Here is a 22253-nt window from a genome sequence, read left to right as displayed (position 1 = left end):
CGGTCCTTCAAGGACATGGGTCCCAAGTTCTGAAGGATTTTAAAAGATAAAGCCAGCATTTTTAATTTAGCCCAGAATCCAACAGGCAGCAACTGTAAAACTGGTGTTTCAGGGACAGACTGCTAGGCAATATCACAAAATGGTAACTGGAACAGGAAGAATCCTCTCCTGACATGGTAAAAACCAACATTCCATAAAAGATATATTATGTAAAATATATATTGCTATCATGGTATCTAAGCAGATCAGTTTTAAAATGTACCTATCTCTGGAACTAAACTTTGAATATAATGTTGTTCCTAACATGCATTTATTTTAAAAAAGATAGTCTGCACTTTCCTATAACCTGTCTGCTTTGCAGTGAATCCTCAGGGAACATACTGGGATTTTGTTAATGTTACAGTCATAACAATTTGTAACTGAGAGCCAGCAAAGTGAGTTGGTCTTCCTTCTCATGTGTATTCCTTGTTGTCACTCATACAACCACAGGGAGATAAAAGGGAGAAATTTTATACTTCCTGGAAGACTGCATGTAAATGCTAACAGATTTGTTACTAAGATGATAAGTAGTTCCCCAGCTACTGGATACAATATAATTCATACTTAAAATATATAACTGGCACAGAAACTTAGAGATAGAATTGGTTATAAACGTGGGATTTGGAGTTTTAAGAATAGCTTTCCCTCAGCGTAAGGTTGCCAATCCCCAGGTGGGAGCAGGGGATCCCCCGGTTTGGAGGCCTTCCCCCCGCTTCAGGGTTATCAGAAAGCGCGGGGTGGTGGTGGAGGGAAGTGTCTGCTGAGCACTCCATTATTCCCTATGGAGAATGATTCCCATAGGAAATAATGGAGAATTGATCCGCGGGTATCTGGGGCGGCTGCTTTTTAAGGTAGAGGCACCAAATTTGCAGCATAGCATCTGATGCCTCTCCTCAAAATACCCTCCAAGTTTCAAAAGGATTGGACCAGGGGGTCCAATTCTATGAGCCCCCAAAGAAGGTGCCCCTCTCCTTCATTATTTCCAAATGAAAGGAAGGCATTTAAAAGGCGTGCAGTCCCTTTCAATGTGATGGCCAGAACTCCCTTTGGGGTTCAATGATGTTTATCACACCCTTGCTCCTGGCCCCACCCCCAAAGTCTCCTGGCTCCACCCCCAAAGTCCCCAGATATTTCTTGAATTGGACTTGGCAACCCTACCTCAGTGCTGTTATGCAGAGTTCATTGCCACCCTCAACCATCAGCTTGTTGGATAGTCAGGAAGTGGCTCCAGACTTCTCTCCCCTGCCCCAATCAGACCAGTGATCAACTAGTTGGTGAAGTTATGATATTCTCCCATGAGGAAGGAAGGAGAATGGCCTGGATATATTAGTGCAAATGCAAATAGCTAGGTTGTACTTTCACGCAAATGCATCCTGGAGCTAAAGCCTATTAAAATTTATTTTAAAGCCTACCAGCAATATCTTCCAAGGAGGGACATGTAGAGAATACCCACTGTGACTATTTTCTCAGTACTAAAGGGGGGGGGGGGATATTCTTTAAACCATTCACCTTTCTACTGATTCTGGCACAAGATTCAGATATAATTATCTAAAGAGAAACACATATTGTAGAGCAGTCATAAAACTCTTACCATTAAAAATTCCCAACCTAATTTCCAACTAAAATATAAAAATGAATACTAATGTTTATGTTTCTGTGTTTAATTGTTCATCTTTATCAAGCTTTAATTAAGTTATCTGCTCACCAATCCAACATAAATAATATTACATAACATTTAACACAGAATGTTTCTCTCATGTATATCTTGTGTATATCTTGTTTTTGTATACTTGTATTAGGGTTTTTCTGATTAAACAGTTTAAAATTTTAAAAACCCCGCAGAATGTTTCTAATATAATTTTTATAGTTTATTCCCATCTGTCTTTTAAGTTTCTGTAAAGTACTTTGGAAACTAAGTATTGGCTGAAGAAGAAGACAACGACCATGGATTAATACCCTGCCCATCTCTCTGAATCAGAGTCTCAGAGCAGCTTACAATCTCCTTTATCTTCTTACCCCAGAACAGACACCCTGTGAGTGTAAAAAAGAAAAGGGGAAAAAAAAACTATAGAATTTTTTTTTTAAGATACTAGGTACTACCAACTCAATCACCCCCTACCCCAGCTTTGTTTCATTTCTGCAATACAAAGTGTAGGTCCTTGATTTTTCCTATCACCAATAAATTTAATAACCACTGAGCATAGATGATGCAGATTGTTTAAAAAAACAAAACAAAAAACACCAACCTGTGCAGCAGCTCTTACTGCAATCCAGGCCTGCACTCTATACATTTCCATGGCTGTAAAATCTTCAAAGCTTGCATAGTGCGCATTGGTGGCCTAAAATATAGAGGAAATTCCCAACTCAGGTCAGTAGGAAATTCAAAATTGGTTACTGGAAAACTATACAAGTATATTTAAAGCCACATAAGTGACTCTAAAAAATTGCTGTAAAACCACAAGCAAAAAATATTTGTGTTTTTTTAAGGATTTAATCTCTCTTGAGTCTGCAACCTTTTTCTCTTGAATGGTACTCTTCCTTTTTTGGCTAGAAATTCATATTGTCATGCTGATGACACCCAGCTCTATCTGTTGATGGACGGCAGACTGTCTTCTGCCACTGAACACCTGTCCGAGGCATTAGGAGCCGTAGCGGGATGGCTACAGCAGAGCCAACTGAAGTTAAATCAAGCTAAGACGGAGGCCCTGTGCCTGAGTGGAGGGGGTTTGTGTACCCAGCTCCCACCCTTGGATGGTGCGGTTTTAGTGCCAACCCAACAGGTGAAGAGCTTGGGAATGATCCTGGATGCCTCACTATCCATGGAGGCCCAGGTCGCGCCGCTACCAGGTCTGCCTTCCGCAATCTACGGCAGATCAGGCAGCTAGCACCATATTTCTCCCCCCAAGACTTGGCCACAGTGACCCATGCAATGGTCACTTCCAGATTAGATTACTGTAACTCACTCTATGCTGGCTTGTCCTTGAAACTTATCCGGAAACTGCAGCAGGTGCAGAATGCAGCAGCCTGCCTGCTGACTGCATTACCTATACGGGTGAGCATGCGGCCAGTGATCTATGGCTTGCACTGGCTGCCCATAAAGTACCGGATCTGCTTCAAGGTGTTAGTTTTGACTTTCAAAGCCTTATGCGGCCTGGGACCAGCATACCTGAGGGACCGTCTCTTCCCATATATGCCCTGGAGGTCGCTTCATTCAGCCTCCCAGGATAGGCTGACTGTCCCCGGCCCAAGAGATGCCCGTGTTGCCTCTATCAAGGCCTGGTCCTTTTCGGTCCTGGCCCCAACCTGGTGGAATCAGTTCCCTATAGAGATCCGGGCCCTACCAGGCTTACTACCCTTTCGTAGGGCCTGTAAAACGGAGCTGTTCCGTGAGGTCTTTGGGTGAGGCGGCAGACATCTGCCCATTAGATTGGTTGGCCTCCCCTACTGTGTATCCTACTGTATATCTTACTGTGCTGATATGCTGTACTGTCCAGCTGCACCATCTCATTGTAATTGTTCTGCCGAGATATTTTGTTTATTGAATAACTGTAATTAATTTTTATTAATATATGATTTTATTGTGATTTTATTATCTATGTTGTGCTCCACCCTGAGCCCACACGGGGGAATGGACAGAATATAAATAAACTAATAATAATAATACATCTGAGCATTTTAAAACAGGTGAACCTGAAGAAAAATGACTCTTCAATTCTTTTTTTGTGTAAAACAATTTTATTAATTTGCAATATATTGTTATAATATTCAAGAAATAAAAAGAATCAATACCAATTTATATCAATACATTACACTTTTTCCCCCTCCTGACTCTGCAATTCTAACCATTTGCACCAGCATACAATTTGTAAGGATGGAACAATGATCAGTGTGCTGTGATGTTGCATTTTCTACTGTGGTAGTGGTAACTGCTGTCAAGTTGTAGTTAGCTTATGGTGATCCTGTTGGGTTCTCAAGGGAAGAGACATTCAGAGTTGATTTCTCATTGCCTTCCTCTGAATAGCTACCCTGGACTTCCCTAGGGGTTAACATAACATAAGAACGTAAGAGAAGCCATGTTGGATCAGGCCAATGGCCCATCTAATCCAACACTCTTTCTTACACCGTTGCCAAAACCCAGAGGTCAATCAGTAGGGCCAGAACTCCAGAAGCCCTCCCACTGTTGCTCCCCAAGCACCAAGAAGACAGATTATCACTGCCCCAGACATAGAGTTACATCTGTACCTTATGGCTAGTAGCACTGATGGAACTCTGCTCCAATCCAATCCCCTCTTGAAACTGTCTATGCTTGTAGCTGCCACTATTTCTTGTGGCCGCCACCACCTCCTGTGGCAGTGAATTCCACATGATAAATACTCTAGTACCTCCTTTTATCTGTTCTAAACCTACTGCTCATTCATTTCATTGAGTGCCCACAAATTCTTGTATTGTGAGAAAGGAGAAAAGTACTTTCTCTACCTTCTCTGTCCTATGCATAATTTTGTAAACCTCTGTCATGTCACCCTTCAGTCATTGTTTCTCCTAGCTAAAGAGTCCTAACTTTTTTGACCTTTCTAGGCAAGATTTTCCTTTAATCATTTTAGTTGACCTTTTCTGCACTTTTTCTGATGCCATAATATCTTTATTGAGGTGAACTGACCAGAACTGTACACAGAATTTCAAATGAGACCACACCATAGATTTATACAGGGGCATTATGCTACTGGCTGATTGGTTTTCAGTTCCATACAAACACTAACTGGGGTCAATCCTGCTTAGCTTCCAAGATCCAATGAGATCATGCTAGCCTGGGCCATCCAGGTCAGGGCAACTAGGAGGTTGCAAATATGCCTCACCCCTATGATTTATTTCTTCATGCAACTGACTAACTAAATTATTATTAAATCATAAAGTATATGAAAACTCTTATGAAAATTCAAGCAAACCTTCTTAATCTTTAGCCCAGAGATACAGGTACCATGCATGCCCCTATCAGTTTTTTTCCCAAGTGTTTGCCTATCAAAGTGCTTTTATAATTTCTCTCTACACACAAATTTGAGACTGGGTTGGGAGCAGAATACATACATCATTTAGATGTTGTCCCGCCCAGCCCGGGCAAGGACTACGCAAGGGGGACCCCCCGGGGCCTGCCGGCCGCTCCCGGCCCCCGCCGCCGCTCCGAGAGCCTCTCACACCTTCCCAAGCCCCCGCGGCGGCCCCACCCCTCACCTGGGCTGAGGGGGTGCCAACAGCCGCCCGAACGGCACCTCTCAGCCACCGAGCCCGTCTCCGGGTCCGAGGAGCCTGGCCAGAGCGAGACGTCGGGGAGCAGGAGGGAGAAGCTGAGCCCAGCGCCGGGCAGAGAGGAGGAGAGCTGCCTGACCCGTGGCGGCGAGAGACGCCACACCCCAGCACGCTGCAGAGGTCTGGGACGCCCGTGGCACGCCCAGGCAGCCCAGCCCCGGCTCGCCTCTCCCGGGCGTCTGGGGCTTTGAAGGGGGGGAGGAGCCAGAGAGGGGCAGAACCCAGGAAGGGGGAGGACTGGGACAGGGGGATAAAGGAAGGGAAGGAGGAGGTCGGGGAGGAAGTTGGCCGGTGCTTATTGAGGCTGCCTCGCGAGAGAGAGGGACAGGAGCCACAGCACAGCCAGGAGGGGAACGGGGGCCTGTGGTGAAGTAACCCGGCTCCCACCCCTGTTTCTGAGACCTCCGGGGAACGCCCCAGAGTGCCCGGGAGGGGCGACGGCGGCGCCGGGAGACCGGGAGGGGTGCCCAGGGCGCGACAGATGTATTAGAAGCCCTCATGGTATCAGGACCTGGCATGAGATTAAGATTTCAGAGGAGGAGGATCCCCCCCCCATTGTGCTTAGAATCATAGAGTTGGAAGGGACCTCCAGAGTCATCTAGTCCAACCCCCTGCACAATACAGGAACTTCACAAATACCTCCCCCACACACATACATCTCCAGTGATCCCTGTTCCATGCACAGAAGATGGCAAAAAACTCCAGGATCCCTTGCCAAACTGGCCTGGAGGAAAAGTGGCGATCAGCATTTCCCTAGGAATGTAAGAAAGGGCCACAAGAACCAAGTACTGATGCAACCCTTCCTAACCTCCTTTTCATTATCTGCCCAATTCACAGAATCAGCATTGCTGTCAGATGGCCATCTAGCCTCTGTTTAAAAACCTCCAAGGAAGGAGAGCTCACCACCTCCTGAGGAAGCCTGTTCCACTGAGGAACCACTCTGTCAGGAAGTTCTTCCTAATGTTTAGCCAGAAACTCTTTTGATTTACTTTCAACCTGTTGGTTCTGGTCCTGTCTTCTGAGGCCACAGAAAACAATTCTGCACCATCCTCTATATGACAGCCCTTCAAGTACCTGAAGATGGTGATCATATCACCTCTCAGTCGTCTCCTCTCCAGGTTAAATATACCCAGCTGCTTCAACCTTTCCTCATAGGACTTGGTCTCCAGACCCCTCACCATCTTTGTTGCCTTCCTCTGGACATGTTCCAGTCTAGCTTGTCTATATCTTTCTTAAATTGCGGTTCCCAGAACTGAACACAATATCTTAGGTGAGGTCTAGCCAGAGCAAAATAAAGTGATACCATCATTTCATGTGATCTGGACATTATACTTCTGTTGATACTGCCCCAAATCACATTGGCCTTTTTAGCCACCACATCACACTGCTGACTCATGTTGAGTGTAGGGTCCACTAAGACCTCTAGATCCTTTTCACACATTCTGCTGCCAAGACAAGTCTCCCCCATCCTATAATAATGCATTGGATTTTTTCTAACTAAATGCAGAACTTTACATTTATTCCTGTTAAAATTCATTTTATTGGTTTTAGCCCAGTTTTCCAGCCTCTCAGGATCATCCAGTATCCTGTTTCTGTCTTTGCATCTCTTCCCAATTTAATATTTTATGTTTGACTCTTTGTTGTAAGCTGCCCTGAGCCACTTGTGGGAAGGGCGGGATATAAATCCTAAATAAATAAATAATAAATAAATAAATATCATCTGCAAATGTATAGTACCATCCAAATCATTTATAAAGATATTGAACAAAACAGGCCTCGGGACAGATCCTTGAGGCACTCCACTTGTCACTCCTCTCCAAGAGGATGAGGAACCATTCACAAGCACTCTTTGGGTGGCTCTGTCAACCAGTCACAGATCCAACTGATAGTAACAGAATCCAGACTATATTTTACCAATTTGTCAACAAGAACAGTATGTGGAACCTTATCAAAAGCCTTACTGAAATCAAGATAAACTATGTCTGCAGCATTCCCCTGATTCAACAAGGGAGAAAACTTTTTCAATAATAAAAAAGAGAGATCAGATTAGTCTGACATGACTTGTTCTTGAGAAACACATGCTGGCTCTTAATGATCACAGTCATCCTTTCTAAATGTTCCAGGACTGACTGTTTGGTGATCTGTTCTAAAACTTTTCCATGTATAGACATCAAGCTGACAGGCCAGTAGTTAACCAGATCCTCCTTTTTTTCTCCATCTTGAAGATGGGGACAACATTTGCCTGCCTCCAATCTTCTAGCACCTCACCTGTTCTCCAAGAATTCTCAAAAATAATGGCCAGAGGCTCAGAAGTTACATCCACAAGTTCTTTTACTACCCTTGGATCATCTGACCCTGAGGACTTAGTTTCATTTAAAGAAACTAGGTGTTTATGTACTACCCCTATGCTGATCCTAGGCTGCAACTCCCTTCCCTCATTATATGTTCTGTTTTTGCCCATTTCTCTCACAAGAGAAGACTGAGGAAAAGTAGGAATTTATAAGTTCTGCCCTTTCTTCATCACCTGTTACAATTTCACTTTCCTGTCCCTGCAATGGGCCTACCATGTCCTTTTTCTTACTTGGAACTTAATAACCCTTTTTTGTTGTTTTTAGCATCTCTCACTAACCTAAGCTCATACTGAGCTTTAGCTTTCCTAACTCTTTCTCTACAAGCACTGGTTATTTGGTTATATTCATTCTTGGCTACAAGACCCTCCTTCCATTTCCTAAATGATTCTTTTTTATTTCTCAAGTCCTTAGAGAGTTGTTTATGGAGCCACCTTGGCTTCTTCTTTAGGCTTCTCCCATTTTTCCTTCTCACAGGAATCATTTGCAATTGTACCTTGAATATTTCACTTTTAAGAAACTCCCATCCCTCTTGAACTCTCTTCTTAAGTTTTTCTGACCATGGGATTTTACCCAGCATAACTCTAAGTTTGTCAAAGTTTGTTTTTCTGAAGTCCAACCTATATGTCTGACTACATTCAGCTTTTCCATTCCCTAAGACTGTAAATTCCAAAATCACATGGTCACTACGGCCCAGGGTGCCCATTACTTTCACCTCATCAACCAGTTCTTCCTTGCTGGTGAGAATCAAGTCCAAGATAGCAGATCCCCTTGTTTCCTTCTCCACTTTCTGGAAAATGATTGTTAGCAAGACAAGTCAGGAATTTATTTGACCTTTCGTTTTTAGCAGAGTTGGACTTCCAACAGATGTCTGGGGAACTGAAATCTCCCATGACCACTGTGCCCCTTCTCTTTGAGAACTCTGCAATCTGTTGTAGGAGTATTTCATTTAAGTTCTCTGCCTGGCTTGGTGGTCTATAGCAGACCTCCACAATAATATCACTGTTATTTCTTGCTCCTTTTATTTTTACCCAGAGACTCTCAGTTGAACGGCCATGCTCAGATTCACATATTTCCCCCAAGTATATACCTCCTTCACACATAATGCTTGCTACACATTAGACTTCAAGCATCTTGAGATCTCCAGAGGGAGGCCCCATGCCAACTATGCAATAACAAGCTCCAGTTTGGGATTCAACAAAGTTGACAAGTCAGGAATTCCATCCACCCCAGACGTGCCCCCCGCCCAATTTCATACCCCCCCCCATTTCCTCGGCGGCCTCAGGAATAAAGAATATGGTGGCCTTAGCAGAAGTTTCAACCAGGTGGAAGAGAATATGCTTTATAGCTTGAAGTATTCTGCAAGCTAGCCACCCTGAGTCCGCTTGCGGAGAGGGCGGGATATAAATTGAAAGTAATAAATAAATAATAAATAAATAAATACTTGGGAAAAGAGCACCACACTCTCACGACAGCACAGTTCCTGTTTTGGTGACAGGAAGGGTGGAGTTATCAGTTGTCTATAAAACTTTTCAGTTGGGACCTGAACTCTGCTGGTTCAACAGACTGAAAACATAGCTCATGCACCATTCTGAGCAGCTCCATGGTGAAGGGTTCCAGCTATCAAAACCCTTGTCTGCCTTCTTCTGTATATCCATGGTTCCTGCCTCAATGATTAACTCCAGCTCTGCTTGGCTTCAGCTTCCTATCTGTTAACTCAGGGGTGCCAAACTCATTTGTTATGAGGGCTGGATCTGACATAAATGAGGCCTTGTTGGGCCAGGCCATGTGTGTCATAAAATGTAATGCTAGGTAGCAGAGATATAAACTTTAAAGAGGACACAGACAAACACAATTAAAGATTGAAATAAACTTAAAATAAAACACGCTTAAAACATTAGCACTTTTTGGTATTAAAGGTGCTTTCTTGATATTTCTCCCGTGGGATCCAGGGAACTGAGCAAAGGAAGCTCTGGCTCTTTCCTTCCTTCACCAGGAGACCAGGAGGAGGAGGAGCCTCAGCCAATAGAAGGACGAGAGGCTTGGCTCAGTAGTTCTGCTGTGCGATTGAGAGAGCCTGGTAAAGCAAGCTATCCCTCCCCCCCTTCCTCCCCAAGACAGCAGCCTCAGCCAGTTGAGAAAATAGAGGCTTTGCTCTGTAGCTCCTGTGTGATTGAACAAGCCTGGCAAAGCAAGTTGTGATGCAGAAGAAAGCAAGAGAGAGGGAGAAGGAAGCAGATGAGAGCCAGTTGCTCAGGGGCCTAATACGAGCCCTCTGGAGGCCTAATTCAGCCCCCGGGCTGCATGTTTGACACCCCTGTGTTAACTTATGACACCTGTGCTGGCTACCCAGAAGAGGAGACACAAAACAGTTCTGAGCATGGTGTAAATCCACAACTGCATATCACAACAGTGACAAAACATTATATCAAGCATGACAGCATATGACAAAAAGAATGATCACAAGGCCCTTTAAAGAGAAGATTCTGCACCATAATTTGCTGTCTTGCCTCACACCCTTCCCACCCAAAGACAGAAGATGATCAGAGAAGTATGCAATCTATGGGAGTTCTGTGGATTCTCTGTCCAAAATTCTCACTTTTCTCTAGTGTCCCTGGTGTCTGCAAAGAGACTATGAACAATTGTGGGTTTGAACTATGACTCAGGGATCAAGGGAAAAGCACACCCAAGGCTTTGCCAAGAACAGGCAACAGGGGGGGGGGGGAAGAGTTTTTTAAAGATCAGTCTGCACATCCTACTACAATTCAGGCGTCATCAGAAAAAGTACACCCAGTACTTCATACAGAATAATTGTTTTGTACTATATATTAATCTCAGATTTTAATATTCACATGGCAGGCTATTAGATGATCAGTTCATGTCATCAAAAACACAGACAGTATTCAGACCCAAGTGGGCAGCTGTGTAGGTCTGAAGCAGTAGAACAAAGTAGGAGTCAAGTTGTACCTTCAAGACCAACAAAGTCTTATTCAGAATGTAAGCTTTCATATGCATGCATACTTCTTCAGATGAGGAGATGGGGTACAGTGGGCTGGGTTAAGAGTGTAAACTGATACAAAGTTAGGATCAACTTTGTTAGCCAAATTGCCTCTGAGATTTATTTGGGGAATTAAATTATTAGGAAAATGGCCAGAGCAGGATCACTGACCTATGTCTACGGGACTTAGAATTCCCCAGAGACGCAATAATGAGAAAACTGGTTGCTAAAATTCAATACATTTTTATTGGAAAGTATAGGTTACATAATCATACAGTTACTCTACCATTCACACAATCATAAAGAACTAAGAAAGCAGCAATGAAAGTCGGATAGGGACATTTGCATTAGCAGGATTGAAGCTATGATCATGGGTGATATAAATTACCTCAGAGAAGAGAAGAGAAGAGAAGAGAAGAGAAGAGAAGAGAAGAGAAGAGAAGAGAAGAGAAGAGAAGATCTTAATAGCAACGGCAGCAAGGGAGGGGGAAATAGCAAGAACCGACCAGCAGATCTTACTAAAAGGGAAAGGGTATGGGGGTTATCTCTGAATATATGAACATATGAAGCTGCCTTATACTGAATCAGACCCTTGGTCCATCAAAGTCAGTATTGTCTTCTCAGACTGGCAGACTTCTCAGACTCCAGGGTCTCAAGCTGAGGTTTTTCACACCTATTTGTCTGGACCCTTTTTTGGAGATGCCAGGGATTGAACCTGGGACCTTCTGCTTACCAAGCAGATGCTCTACCACTGAGCCACCGTCCCTCCCCATCATACTGTCATACTCTGCTGACAGTATGTGAGGGCACCAACAGGAGAACATTTTTTATATCATTTTTAGCTATTCTAGTTATCTTGTTCTCCTAAGCAAATCAAATAATAACCTCTCTACTCATAGAAACACAGTTTCACAAATTTGTCTTAATGGTATGAAGATGTGGAATATGTGATCAGCCTGAATTATACAGCTAACTTTTTTCAGGACTGATCTTCATGTCTATAAACAAAAATGCACATGAACAATGAACAATTATCTTCTCAATCACAGAAAGCAGTGTGATCTAGTCAGACTCAGCTGACAAAACCACCTATGTGGACATGTGCTATTTTTTTTTTTAAATGGCACATACCTTTGCTTTGAATACTTTTCCTTTCCCTGTGCTTGAAGATTCCTCCTTGGCTGTAATTAAATAAAAATACAGCATTGCTATCTCTAGGTATGATCTTCTTATTAATCTGCAAAAAACAGAAGTGATTGTAACTTCCACATTATATATTATGTGTTTTATATTTGTAACTGTTGCTTTTGTGTCTTTGTGTGTATTTATATTATTTATTGTCTGCCTTTCTCGCAGTGACTGGAGGCGGATTACAGAGAGTGAGTCAATACAGTCAACAAAAATGGGACATTCCATAAACAATGTATTAGGATTGTAGAAGTCTGGAAATGACCAGAAATCTAAAAGACAGAACTGAAGCACAGCATAAGTATTAACATGACACATCAAGAGGTTAACACATCAAGAGGTGCAAAAATTACATAATAGAATTTTTCTTATAATAAGCTAAACATAGCAATATTGATAGTCCCTAATAATTTATCCAAATAAGTTTGGAAACCATTTTGTACAGTGTAAACCTATTCCCTGAGCATAAAAGCCCTCTTGAATAATTCAGTTTTGCATAGTTTGCAGAAAGCCAGGAGTGGGAGCCTTCCTAACCTCCTCAGACATTACATTCCATAAACTGGGAGCCAGAACAGAGAAAGTACAGGCAGATCTTGACTTTGCCCATTTGCAGGTTGGCATCTGCAGAAAGCCCTGCTGATATGAAGAAATCTCTTGTGGCAGTGCATAGAGGAAAAGGCTGTCCCTCAAATAAGAGGAACCCAAGGCCATGAAGGGCTTTGTATATGACAGCCAATACCTTAAATGAGCATCAACGGAGTGTCTGCAGAATGGGAGAAATATGCATGCTTCATCTAACTCCTGATAATAGCTGAGCCATGGCATTTTGAACCAGCTGGAGTTTCCAAATTGTTTTTGAGGGGAGACCAATGTACAGTGCAGTAGCCTATTCTTGATGTTACTGTGGCATGGATTCCCATGGCCAAATCAGCCATATCCAGAGAAGGGACATTACAGGCTGAGCCGAGTTGATAGAAAGCATTTTTTTTCCACAGCTGCATTAACTTGCTTCTCCAGTAATGTAGTTAGTTGCAGTAAATCACCAAGGCTTTTAAATGAGACAGCTGAACTCCATCAAGAGTGGGGAGAACAATGTCCTTCAAGATGTGGCAAATGAACAGCATGGGGGATAGAACTGTACCCCATTGAACCGTACAAGATAGGTCCCACACCGATGACAACCAGTCTCCAGCATCAACCTTTGGAGTTTGATCTGTGAAGAATGATTTAAACCAGTTCAACGGACTTCCCCTGACACCTACTTCTGCCTCCAAGTGCCTTAACAAGATGGTAAGATCTACTGTATCAAAGGCTGCAGATAAATCCAATAAATCAGACTGAAAAGTGAAAAATGAGTGAAACAAATCACCATTCTGTTAAGCGCTCAACACTCCTAACATATGTGTACAGGTTCTGTGGATAGAAGCTTTGTGTATTAAAAGAGCAGCCTTTAATGTGGAGAGGTTCCTGTCTGTTATGGAAATAGGTTCCAGTGAAACCTTGTAGGCTGAGAGAGGGGGATCTGCCTGCAGAAAGGGGAATCAAACCTCCCCTCAGAGTTTATTTACAGTAACTGAGGCTCAGCTACAAAGTGGGTACTCTCATTGGGGAAAGCTTGAAACCTAGAGGGGGTAAAGCTGAGAACCAGTTTTGCTTTATATACTGAAGTGATCCACACAAAAAACTTACCTTGTTAAATATTTAATTTTCTGTTAAATAAACATTTGTTATCCTTCTCTATCTGTGTCTTGCCTGTCTAGTCAAATATCTAAGAAAAAGCAATTTCTACTTACTTCACAGATAATTATAACTTTGGTCTAGCAGGTTCTCAAATAAGAGACCTTTAGGAAGTATATAGCATACCTGCTACCAACCCTTAATCAAAGCTCGTATCTCCCTTTTTTCCTGACTGTGGGTAGTTGGGGTTTAAAGAATCCATAGGAGGGGCCAGAGTAGGGGACTCGACATTCTTCAGTGCAAAGGACAGCTGCCTCAAGAATTAGTCTGTCCATCCTTTCTCCCCACCCCCCACCCCATAGCCACCCAGTTTCAACCCTAAAATAACCTTAAAGAAACTAGAACAGCAATCCAAATCATGCTTACTTTTAAGCAAGTCCCTTTAAAAACAGTAGTACTTATTTTCAAATAGGGGAGGATTGTGCTTCATGTATTGTGCATGAAGGTTCCATAATTCCTGTAAACCTGTGCTTTATAAGAAAATAAATAAACAACACTGTCGAGAAATAGGAACAAAAGAATAGAAACAGTTGCTCACCCATAATTTTGGTAATTCTGCAGACTTAACTTGATAGCTTCCAGCAAGGTCTCGACAGCTGATGCTGATTTATTGTTACCGATTACAGTGATCTGTCGCTCCAACTTCCCTAAACAGGAAAGAGACATGAATTAAACTGACAAGACTTTTTTTCCCCGTCAGAAATAATGAAACAATATATTATGAATTCAAGAATTATAGATTCGGGAAAATCAGATGCTTGTTACCTTTCCAAAAAAGAATCTCAGCTTCCAGGTCTAATTCACATTGTACTGATGTTCTACAAAGTTCCAGCGCTGTTTCTGTATGCCTGAGGGCTTGTTGCCACTGCGACTGATTTATTTTAGCTGTGCAAGATAATTCTAGAGCAAGTGTATGTCCTAGAAATTAATGTGTGAGAAAATATTTGAGAAATTATTTAATAATGTAAAATACTGTAAAAATATAATGGTTTCCTTAATTCCTGTAGTATATTTATCCTGGCAACAAAAAATCCAAACAAAATTTAGACACAAATTCAGTTCAAGGCAACATTCAGTTTTAATTGAACTGAAGTCAGGTCAAATCACACTGATTACTTTTTTAAAAAAGTAAAAATAAAGTTAAAAAAAAGATTACTTGAGAGTCATGTGACTTTGTCCTAATACAACTCATTAATACAAAAGAAAGAAACAATGTGATGGACTGAGTATTTGTAGGTATTTGTAAGTGGACTGAAATCAGCCTGACTGGGTCACTGCCTTCCCAATTTAGCACTGCAATTGGCACTGGGTGAAATTTCATGACAAGGTCTGATGCTTTTAGGAGAAGCTCTTGCATGGCTTCTGGTGGCTAAATTTAAACAGTCCATAGTCATGTGATCTTCTCATGCTGCATGCTTCCCTTATTCCTCCAACATCAGTTACGACTTTAAGGAGTAACAGAAGAGAAGTGGAAGCGCATTGTCAAGAGATGGTCACCATGCAAAAAAAAATCCAGAAGAATGAAGGGAAATATGGCTAGTTCAATGTACCACTAATATAGTGTACTTCCCCTAGCGTCACTTACATTTTTAAATTCTGCGAGTTCACCTTGGTGGCAGAGACATCAGCCTCCCCCCTTCTCATCCCTCTACCACCATCAAGCCTGGCATTCACTAGGCTCAGAGTTATCCCAGATTTACCTTGTCAAGATCCTAACTCCAGCAAGCCAATCAATGCTTGCTTGCCCTTTAAGGATCAAGGACTGACAGCTGGCTCTTTGACAACCAGCTGCTGGGAAACCCAACCCTGGAGGTAGATAGCAGAAATTGCTCTGAAAACACTATTGGTTCCTCAAAGGTTTGGCAAGGAAGCCACTGGGCATGTCCCAAACCTGGTTAAGGTCTTTAAAAGCCTTGAGGGAAGAGGCTGGTGAGGACAAGTCAGGTCTATTCTCAGCTCAGAAGGAAGCAGAACTAGAGGAAGTGGCATCCAACCACTGCCCCTCTGTCTGAGGTCAAGGGAACTTCAGCCAAACTGGATCCTGGTGGGTGACAGCTGGAGCCTGGGATTCTACAAAAACATCTAACAGACCTGAAAATATCTATACATCTAGTCTTTTCCTTCTAGGGACTGGTTAAAGCCAAAGGTCATTTTATTTTATTTTATTTTGTGGAACTCAGATTATTTGAGACCCTGGAGAGCCACTGCCAGGTTGCGTAGACAATACTGACTTTGATGGATCAAAGGTCTGATTCAGTATAAGGCAGCTTCATATGTTCATATATGAAGATAAATATTTAAAGCATTTTTCCCCTATGGTTTATACCTTTTGAATATGGGAATATTAGAATTCTAAAACATGAGAACAAAGTATTTTGACCAACATAGTTAATGAAATCATTAATACTATAGCTCCAATGATGTTCTCAATATCATTTAGCCATTTATAAAAGGATATATGGGAGAATTAACTGCTCATTTCTTGTAGGAATTTACATATTTTACATTTCATTACAGTGAAGCATAGCAATTAAAGCCTTGTGACTGTGGAGTGTGCGGTTATGCTAACATAGTAGATCTACACCAGAGCTGTGCCACCACAGTATCAACTGTATTAACTCTGGCATAGTACAATACCAGTGCAAGAGGGAAAATAAGTGGGATGTGCCTGTGAAGGAGCAAGAAGCCTTGAATACAAACCACAGGGCTTTTTTAACACACAGGAACACAGTAGCTCCAGTTGGCTGGGTCAGGGCTCTGGCTCAGAAAAAGGTCTCCATCAGAGGGAAGGCACTAAGCAGCCATGAGCTCCCAGACCACACACTCCATCCTCTCTTCCGCCTCCAGCCTCCAATGAGCTTGTAAAGAGACCGAGAGAGACGGAGAGCTGCCCATGTGTACCCCCCCCCCCGGGAGAAGTTGGGCCTGCTGCTGCCTGCTCCACCACGTGTGGCACTCTCTCTCTGGCCGAGTTGGTTTAATTTTCACTTAAGGTATCGTTGATATTAAAGGTTTATCTTTTTATAACTGTTCTAGAATTCCAGTTATTATTATATTACCTTTAATTTGTATCCCGCCCTCTCCGCAAGTGAACTCAGGGCGGCTAACGCTCAGTTCAAAACTTCAAACAATAAATACAATTAAACAGTTCAAAACTTCGAACAGTAAGTACAGTTAAAACATTTTTAAAAACATTTTATGGTGCTGTTAAGCAACAATCTAGGGAGGATCGTCCTAGTTAACTTCCTCACTTTCTAATCACACCATCTTGAGTGTACCCTGCTTTGCCCCTTTGGTTATAAGACTAAGGTCTCTCCACTAGACCTCTTTCTCTGGCAAAATCATTACTATCTTCCATTTAAGATAGCCTGGGCCTTTGACACCATTTGAGTCCAGAGAACAGGTCCAGAGGAGGGCAATGAAAATGGTGAGGGGTCTGGAGACCAAGTCCAATGAAGAAAGGTTGAAGGAGCTGGGGATACCTAGCCTGGAGAGGAGGTGGCTGAGAGGTGATATGATCATCATCTTCAAGTACCTGAAGGGCTGTCATATAGAGGATGATGTGGAATTGTTTTCTGTGGTCCCAAAAGGTAGGACCAGAACCAATGGGTTGAAATTAAATCAAAAGAGTTTCCAACTCAACATCAGGAAGAACTGTTCCTCAGTGGAACAGGCTTCCTCGGGAGGTGGTGGGCTCTTCTTCCTTGGAGGTTTTTAAACAGAGGCTAGATGGCCATCTGACAGCGATGAAGATCCTGTGAATTTGGGGTAGGCATCTGTGGGTTTCCTGCATTGTGCAGGGGTTGGACTAGGTGACCCTAGAGGTCCCTTCCAACTCTATGATTCTATAAGGGCCTTTCACTGCCACCTCAAAACCCTTTGCCAAAGTCTGGTCTTCCAGACTTCCAGTCTTTCCCCCCTTTGGACAGCCAGGGTGGTCCAAGGGGAGGGGTCCAGCTGCCGGCTCTAGACGGGGTGCCATTGATACCGGCCCCTAAGGTCAAGAGCTTGGGCGTGCTCCTTGAGTCCTTCCTTACAATGGAGGCCCAGGTAGAAGCCACTATTAGATCCGCCTTTTTTCATCTTTGGCGGGTGCGGCAGCTGGCTCCTTTTCTGGAGCACAATGACTTAGCAATGGTGATCCATGCTACGGTCACTTCAAGAATAGATCACTGTAATGCTCTTTACATGGGGCTACCCTTGATGCTGACTCAGAAACTACAGTTAGTGCAGAACGCTGCGGCACGGCTGTTAATGAGGCTCCCTCTATGGGAGCACATTCAGCCAGTACTGAAAGAGCTGCACTGGCTACCTATTGTGTTCTGAATCTGTTTCAAGGTGTTGGTATTGACCTTTAAAGCCCTTTATGGTCAGGGACCTGTTTATCTGTGGGACTGCCTTTCCCCATATGTCCCCCAGAGAGCACTGCGTTCAGGGACAAAAAATCTGCTGTCCACCCCTGGACCAAAGGAAGCCAGGTTGCGTTTGACACGAGCCAGGACCTTCTCGGTGGCAGCACCAGAGTTATGGAATGCTCTCCCGGAGGCCATAAGGGACCTTCCTACATTCCGCAGGGCCTGTAAGATCGAATTGTTTCAACAGGCCTTTGATGCTTAAAGTGAGGGAGAGCTGCCACTTGACATCAGCTAGAGTTCTCGGTGACCAACCATCTGAAAAGCAGAACCGCCAACATAGTAATGGTACAGCACCGTGGAATAGTTTTTAAATTTTAATTGTATTAATGTTTTATAGATTTTATTGACTTATTGTTTTAAATCGTGTAAATGACTGTTGTAAGCTGCCCCGAGTCCGCTTGCAGAAAGGGCAGGATAAAAGTCTAATGTAAATAAAATAAAATAAATAAATAAACTTAATACAGGAAACTTTTCCTTCTCAAGATGTGATTCTGTGGGTTTCTGGTCTTGGTGTGGTGAGCTTCAGCTGTGCCTCGGAGCTTCGCTTCAGAGGCAAGCTGAAACCGTGTGGTTTGAAGAGACCTGGGGACTCCAAGTCTCCATGGAACCTCAGGGGAGAGGTTTCTAAGGCAGGGGGCTTGATGAAGGACTCTCTGCGGGTGGCAGCCAGCAGTTCTGTCCCTTCAAAGTCTGCCCCAAAGCTCAAGATAATGCGGATGCCATTTTTGGCATATAGCTGCAAACTCCAGACATTGTAAAAAGCTTAGCATATCAGTGGCTTTCTACTATTTACTTTGCTGATCTTCAGATTCTTTCATGTAAATGTAAAGCTCTTTGTAACACCATCTAAAGACTTTTAAGTAAAGGAAACCTGAATTTGCTATGTTCCAAAAGAGAAAAGAGAGGGGGTGGATCATCTCTCCCTTTGAAAAAGTCTTCATCACTTTGAGCCATGTTACAGGAGGACAAACTTAAAATAAGCCTTACCAGGCAGAAATAACCTCTTCTTGCTTTTTTGATTTGGTTAAAACTGGACTTTACTGTGAAAAGAATATTTTAATTGTAATCAGAGAACCTCTCCCTTATCTACTTAACTATCTTCTGGGAAGTGGTTTAAAACAAAACTCAGACTCTCAAAACCACCTAAACTAAACACTGCTCAGCTTTATTTCTGGCTAATCTTATCCTATGGGAATGATGGCTTCTATGGAACTGTTAAAAGAATTTCAGACAAGTATACAGTGTATTCTTGCAATCTTCTCTCCAGCCTTAAACAATATAATGTATATTTCTGACCAAATTAGAGAAATGGATAATAAGATGGAGAGGATGATCAGTCCACAGATACAAAATATTACAAATGATCAAGTGGTATCGAAATTGGACCAGGATAATAAAGCTACAACTACAGAAAAAGAAAGAGCTCCCAACAAGGCTCGAATCTCAGTTTATTTTTGTGAAAGAACTTAAAGGCGAGACACAAGCGACAGGAATTCAAGCAAAAGTGATGCAGAATGGAGCAGACTGTACTTGCAGAATCTACCGCAAATATATGGAGAAGGATGTTCACTTCAAGCAACTGGATGGTGACTTTTTAAAGCAGCTGACAAATGATCAGGCTTGGATGATGCTGAAAAGATAGAGGGACTTTAAAAAGAGGAAGAGAAGAGAAGAGAAGAGAAGAGAAGAGAAGAGAAGAGAAGAGAAGAGAAGAGAAGAGAAGAGAAGAGAAGACCCAAATGGACTCTAGTGGCAAACTTAAACTATACTTGTTTAAAAAACAATAAGAAAGGGTAATGGAGGTGGGATGGAAAGAGGGGGGGAAGGGGGGGAAGAAATGGTTACATTTTTATTAATAATGGCTATTGTTTTTAAGAGCTATGATTTATTTTAAAGTACTGGGGCATTTAAATAATTGGGGAAGAAAGGGGAAAGGAAGTTGTGATGGTAAAAATAATGATTAACCTTCATTAAAACATTATGATTTATAGTGAAGAAAATAATTTAAAATAATGGATTGCCCTGAAATGGAAAGCAGTTATATGGGGATCTTTGTGGGTTATTAAATACATAAGGGAGACATATACTGGGTGTGTGGTATTAATTAAAAAACAATAAATAATTGGGGGGGGGATATTTTTGAGTATTTCTATCAGAATTTAAAAGATAAAGTCATAAGAAGGGGATTAAAGAAGAAGGATTTTGGGTTAACAACTGATTTTTAGAAATATGCTTTGTGCTTATTAAATTTTAGAACAGGATATTATTATTGTAACTATTAGAATTTAGAGTGCTAGAATAATAGAAATAAAATATGAATAGAAATATATGAATGCAAACTTTGTTGATAGAGAATTGGTCAAACATTAAAATGGATTGGAGAAGGGATTATGATAGATAGGTGGAGAGATTGTATTATGTGTTTTATCTTACATTATTACAAATTTATAGAAAGAATATATCCTTAACTGGGAGACAGAAAGAACTATGAGGGTTGTATTTTTTAAGACCAATGATAAAGGTATTATGTATAAGGTGTAGAACTTCTAGATGAAATTAGGATTACATCATAAACTTAATTATAGTTTATAATAGAATAGATCATAGATTGTATTAGAATTAGGTAAAGAACAGTAGAAATATTATATATCGTTTGTATGTATTTTTTCTCCTCTTTTCCTCGAAATTAATATTATTGTATTTTTTAAAAAAGATGTGATTCTGTACTTTACACTTATAGAAACTGTTCTTAACTCCTGGGAACAGCTTCCCACCAGAGTTTCCACTATTCAAAGTCACCTCACATGAGCTCTGAATCAGACTCCTTGTGTCCCTAGAGAGGATCACAAAGACCACCACCCTCTTTTCCAGTCACTCTCCAACTCCCTTAGCTCTGTAACTGCTCTCTCCAACTGCTTAACTGCCACCACCAGTTAGAAGCAGTTCACCAGTCAGAGTAAGCTCCAAAAGCTGTCACTCACTTGCAGTTCAATTAGCTGTCACTCATATGCACTGCCTTCCAGCATGCATATGCCTGCTGTGTGTCACATATGTTATTAAATATTTCACCAAGTTATATGAGAACACATAGTGAACTATTTAAATATAGTGACAAGGGTAACATTTATGACAATATGGAAAATGGCGAAATGTCCAGAACAATAATTTCTTCTACAACTACTTCATTTACCATCCATTTTTCTTAGGATTCTGAAATTGGTCTGTTATGTATATGCTAGTTTTGCCATTGTCACATAATTGTTTAGTTTGTTCTTCCAGCTCCTCAGTTCTTGTTTGTGCAGAATAAGGCTTCCTACATTCCCCTCCCATTGAAATTCACCCCCCCCCCCCCGGTCCATGCTGCTGCTGCAGTTCAGGGGAGCCTAAGGAACAGTTTTGAGCACAATGTAAGAGTCTCCGTGGGATGGGGAAATTGGCAACTATCTACATATCCTTGTGGGCAGAAATAACCATTTGCTGGAGAAAAATATCACCCCTGCTCTGTTTCTATTTCATATTGCAATAGCATTTTATAATTTTTTCCTAATAAATGTTTTTGTTCTTCTATAATTAATTATTCAAAGGTTGTTTTCTCTCCCCCTTCTTTTGCTATTTGTATTTTGTATTTGGATACCATTTGGTGACATAGCAGCCACAGGATGTTCTTTCCTTCATTATAGAGTCCTTCCCAAGGTTTGATTTTCCCTTATCTCATCATATAGACAATAAGTTATATGGTCAGTTTCCTTTCTTATGCTGTTTTTGCAGAAGGCATCAATTTGAGAGGTGAACAGTGAAATGGACAAACTTATTCTATTTTACATTGAAACCATCTTCTTAATAGACCATCCCTCAAGATATGTTTGCCGTCTTATCTTTGAATAGTTATTAGTGACTTCTTAATCCATAAATAGGTGTGGACTCCTTTTTTGTACCCATTATTTCCAGTTTGATGTTCCTCCTATATAGATTTCTTTATTTTTATTTTATTTTATCAGTTTTATATCCCGCCCTCCCCTAATGGGCTCAGGGCGGCTGGATTTATGATCCAGTCTGAAATCCAAACTAGTACAGCTGCTTGTTGGTACAATTTAATGTTTAGTACCTCCAAACCACCTTTTTTTTTATTCTGTAAACTTTTGGATGTTATTCTTGGCCACTTCCCATTCCATATAAAGTTGTTTATCATTTTCTGTCACTTTTAAAAAGTCTTTCCATCTATATCAA

General features: G+C 41.8%; 1 protein-coding gene across 1 annotated transcript in view; it reads right to left on the bottom strand.

The window, feature by feature from the left end:
* The window catches only part of CFAP54 (cilia and flagella associated protein 54), a 330085-nt gene that overhangs the window by 44792 nt on the left and 263040 nt on the right, over window positions 1-22253 (bottom strand). The window contains exons 59-62 of the mRNA XM_060244423.1: window positions 14377-14529; window positions 14150-14258; window positions 11818-11923; window positions 2286-2378 (exon numbers count right to left, since the gene is read on the bottom strand). Of these exons, the coding sequence (XP_060100406.1) occupies window positions 2286-2378; window positions 11818-11923; window positions 14150-14258; window positions 14377-14529 (461 nt within the window). The remainder of the gene's footprint in view (window positions 1-2285; window positions 2379-11817; window positions 11924-14149; window positions 14259-14376; window positions 14530-22253) is intronic.

Source organism: Heteronotia binoei, chromosome 8, assembly GCF_032191835.1.
Source record: "Heteronotia binoei isolate CCM8104 ecotype False Entrance Well chromosome 8, APGP_CSIRO_Hbin_v1, whole genome shotgun sequence".
Classification (NCBI taxonomy): Eukaryota; Metazoa; Chordata; class Lepidosauria; order Squamata; family Gekkonidae; genus Heteronotia; species Heteronotia binoei.
The sequence above is the reverse complement of the archived record's forward strand: the minus strand, read 5'-3'. Positions and strand labels throughout refer to the sequence as shown.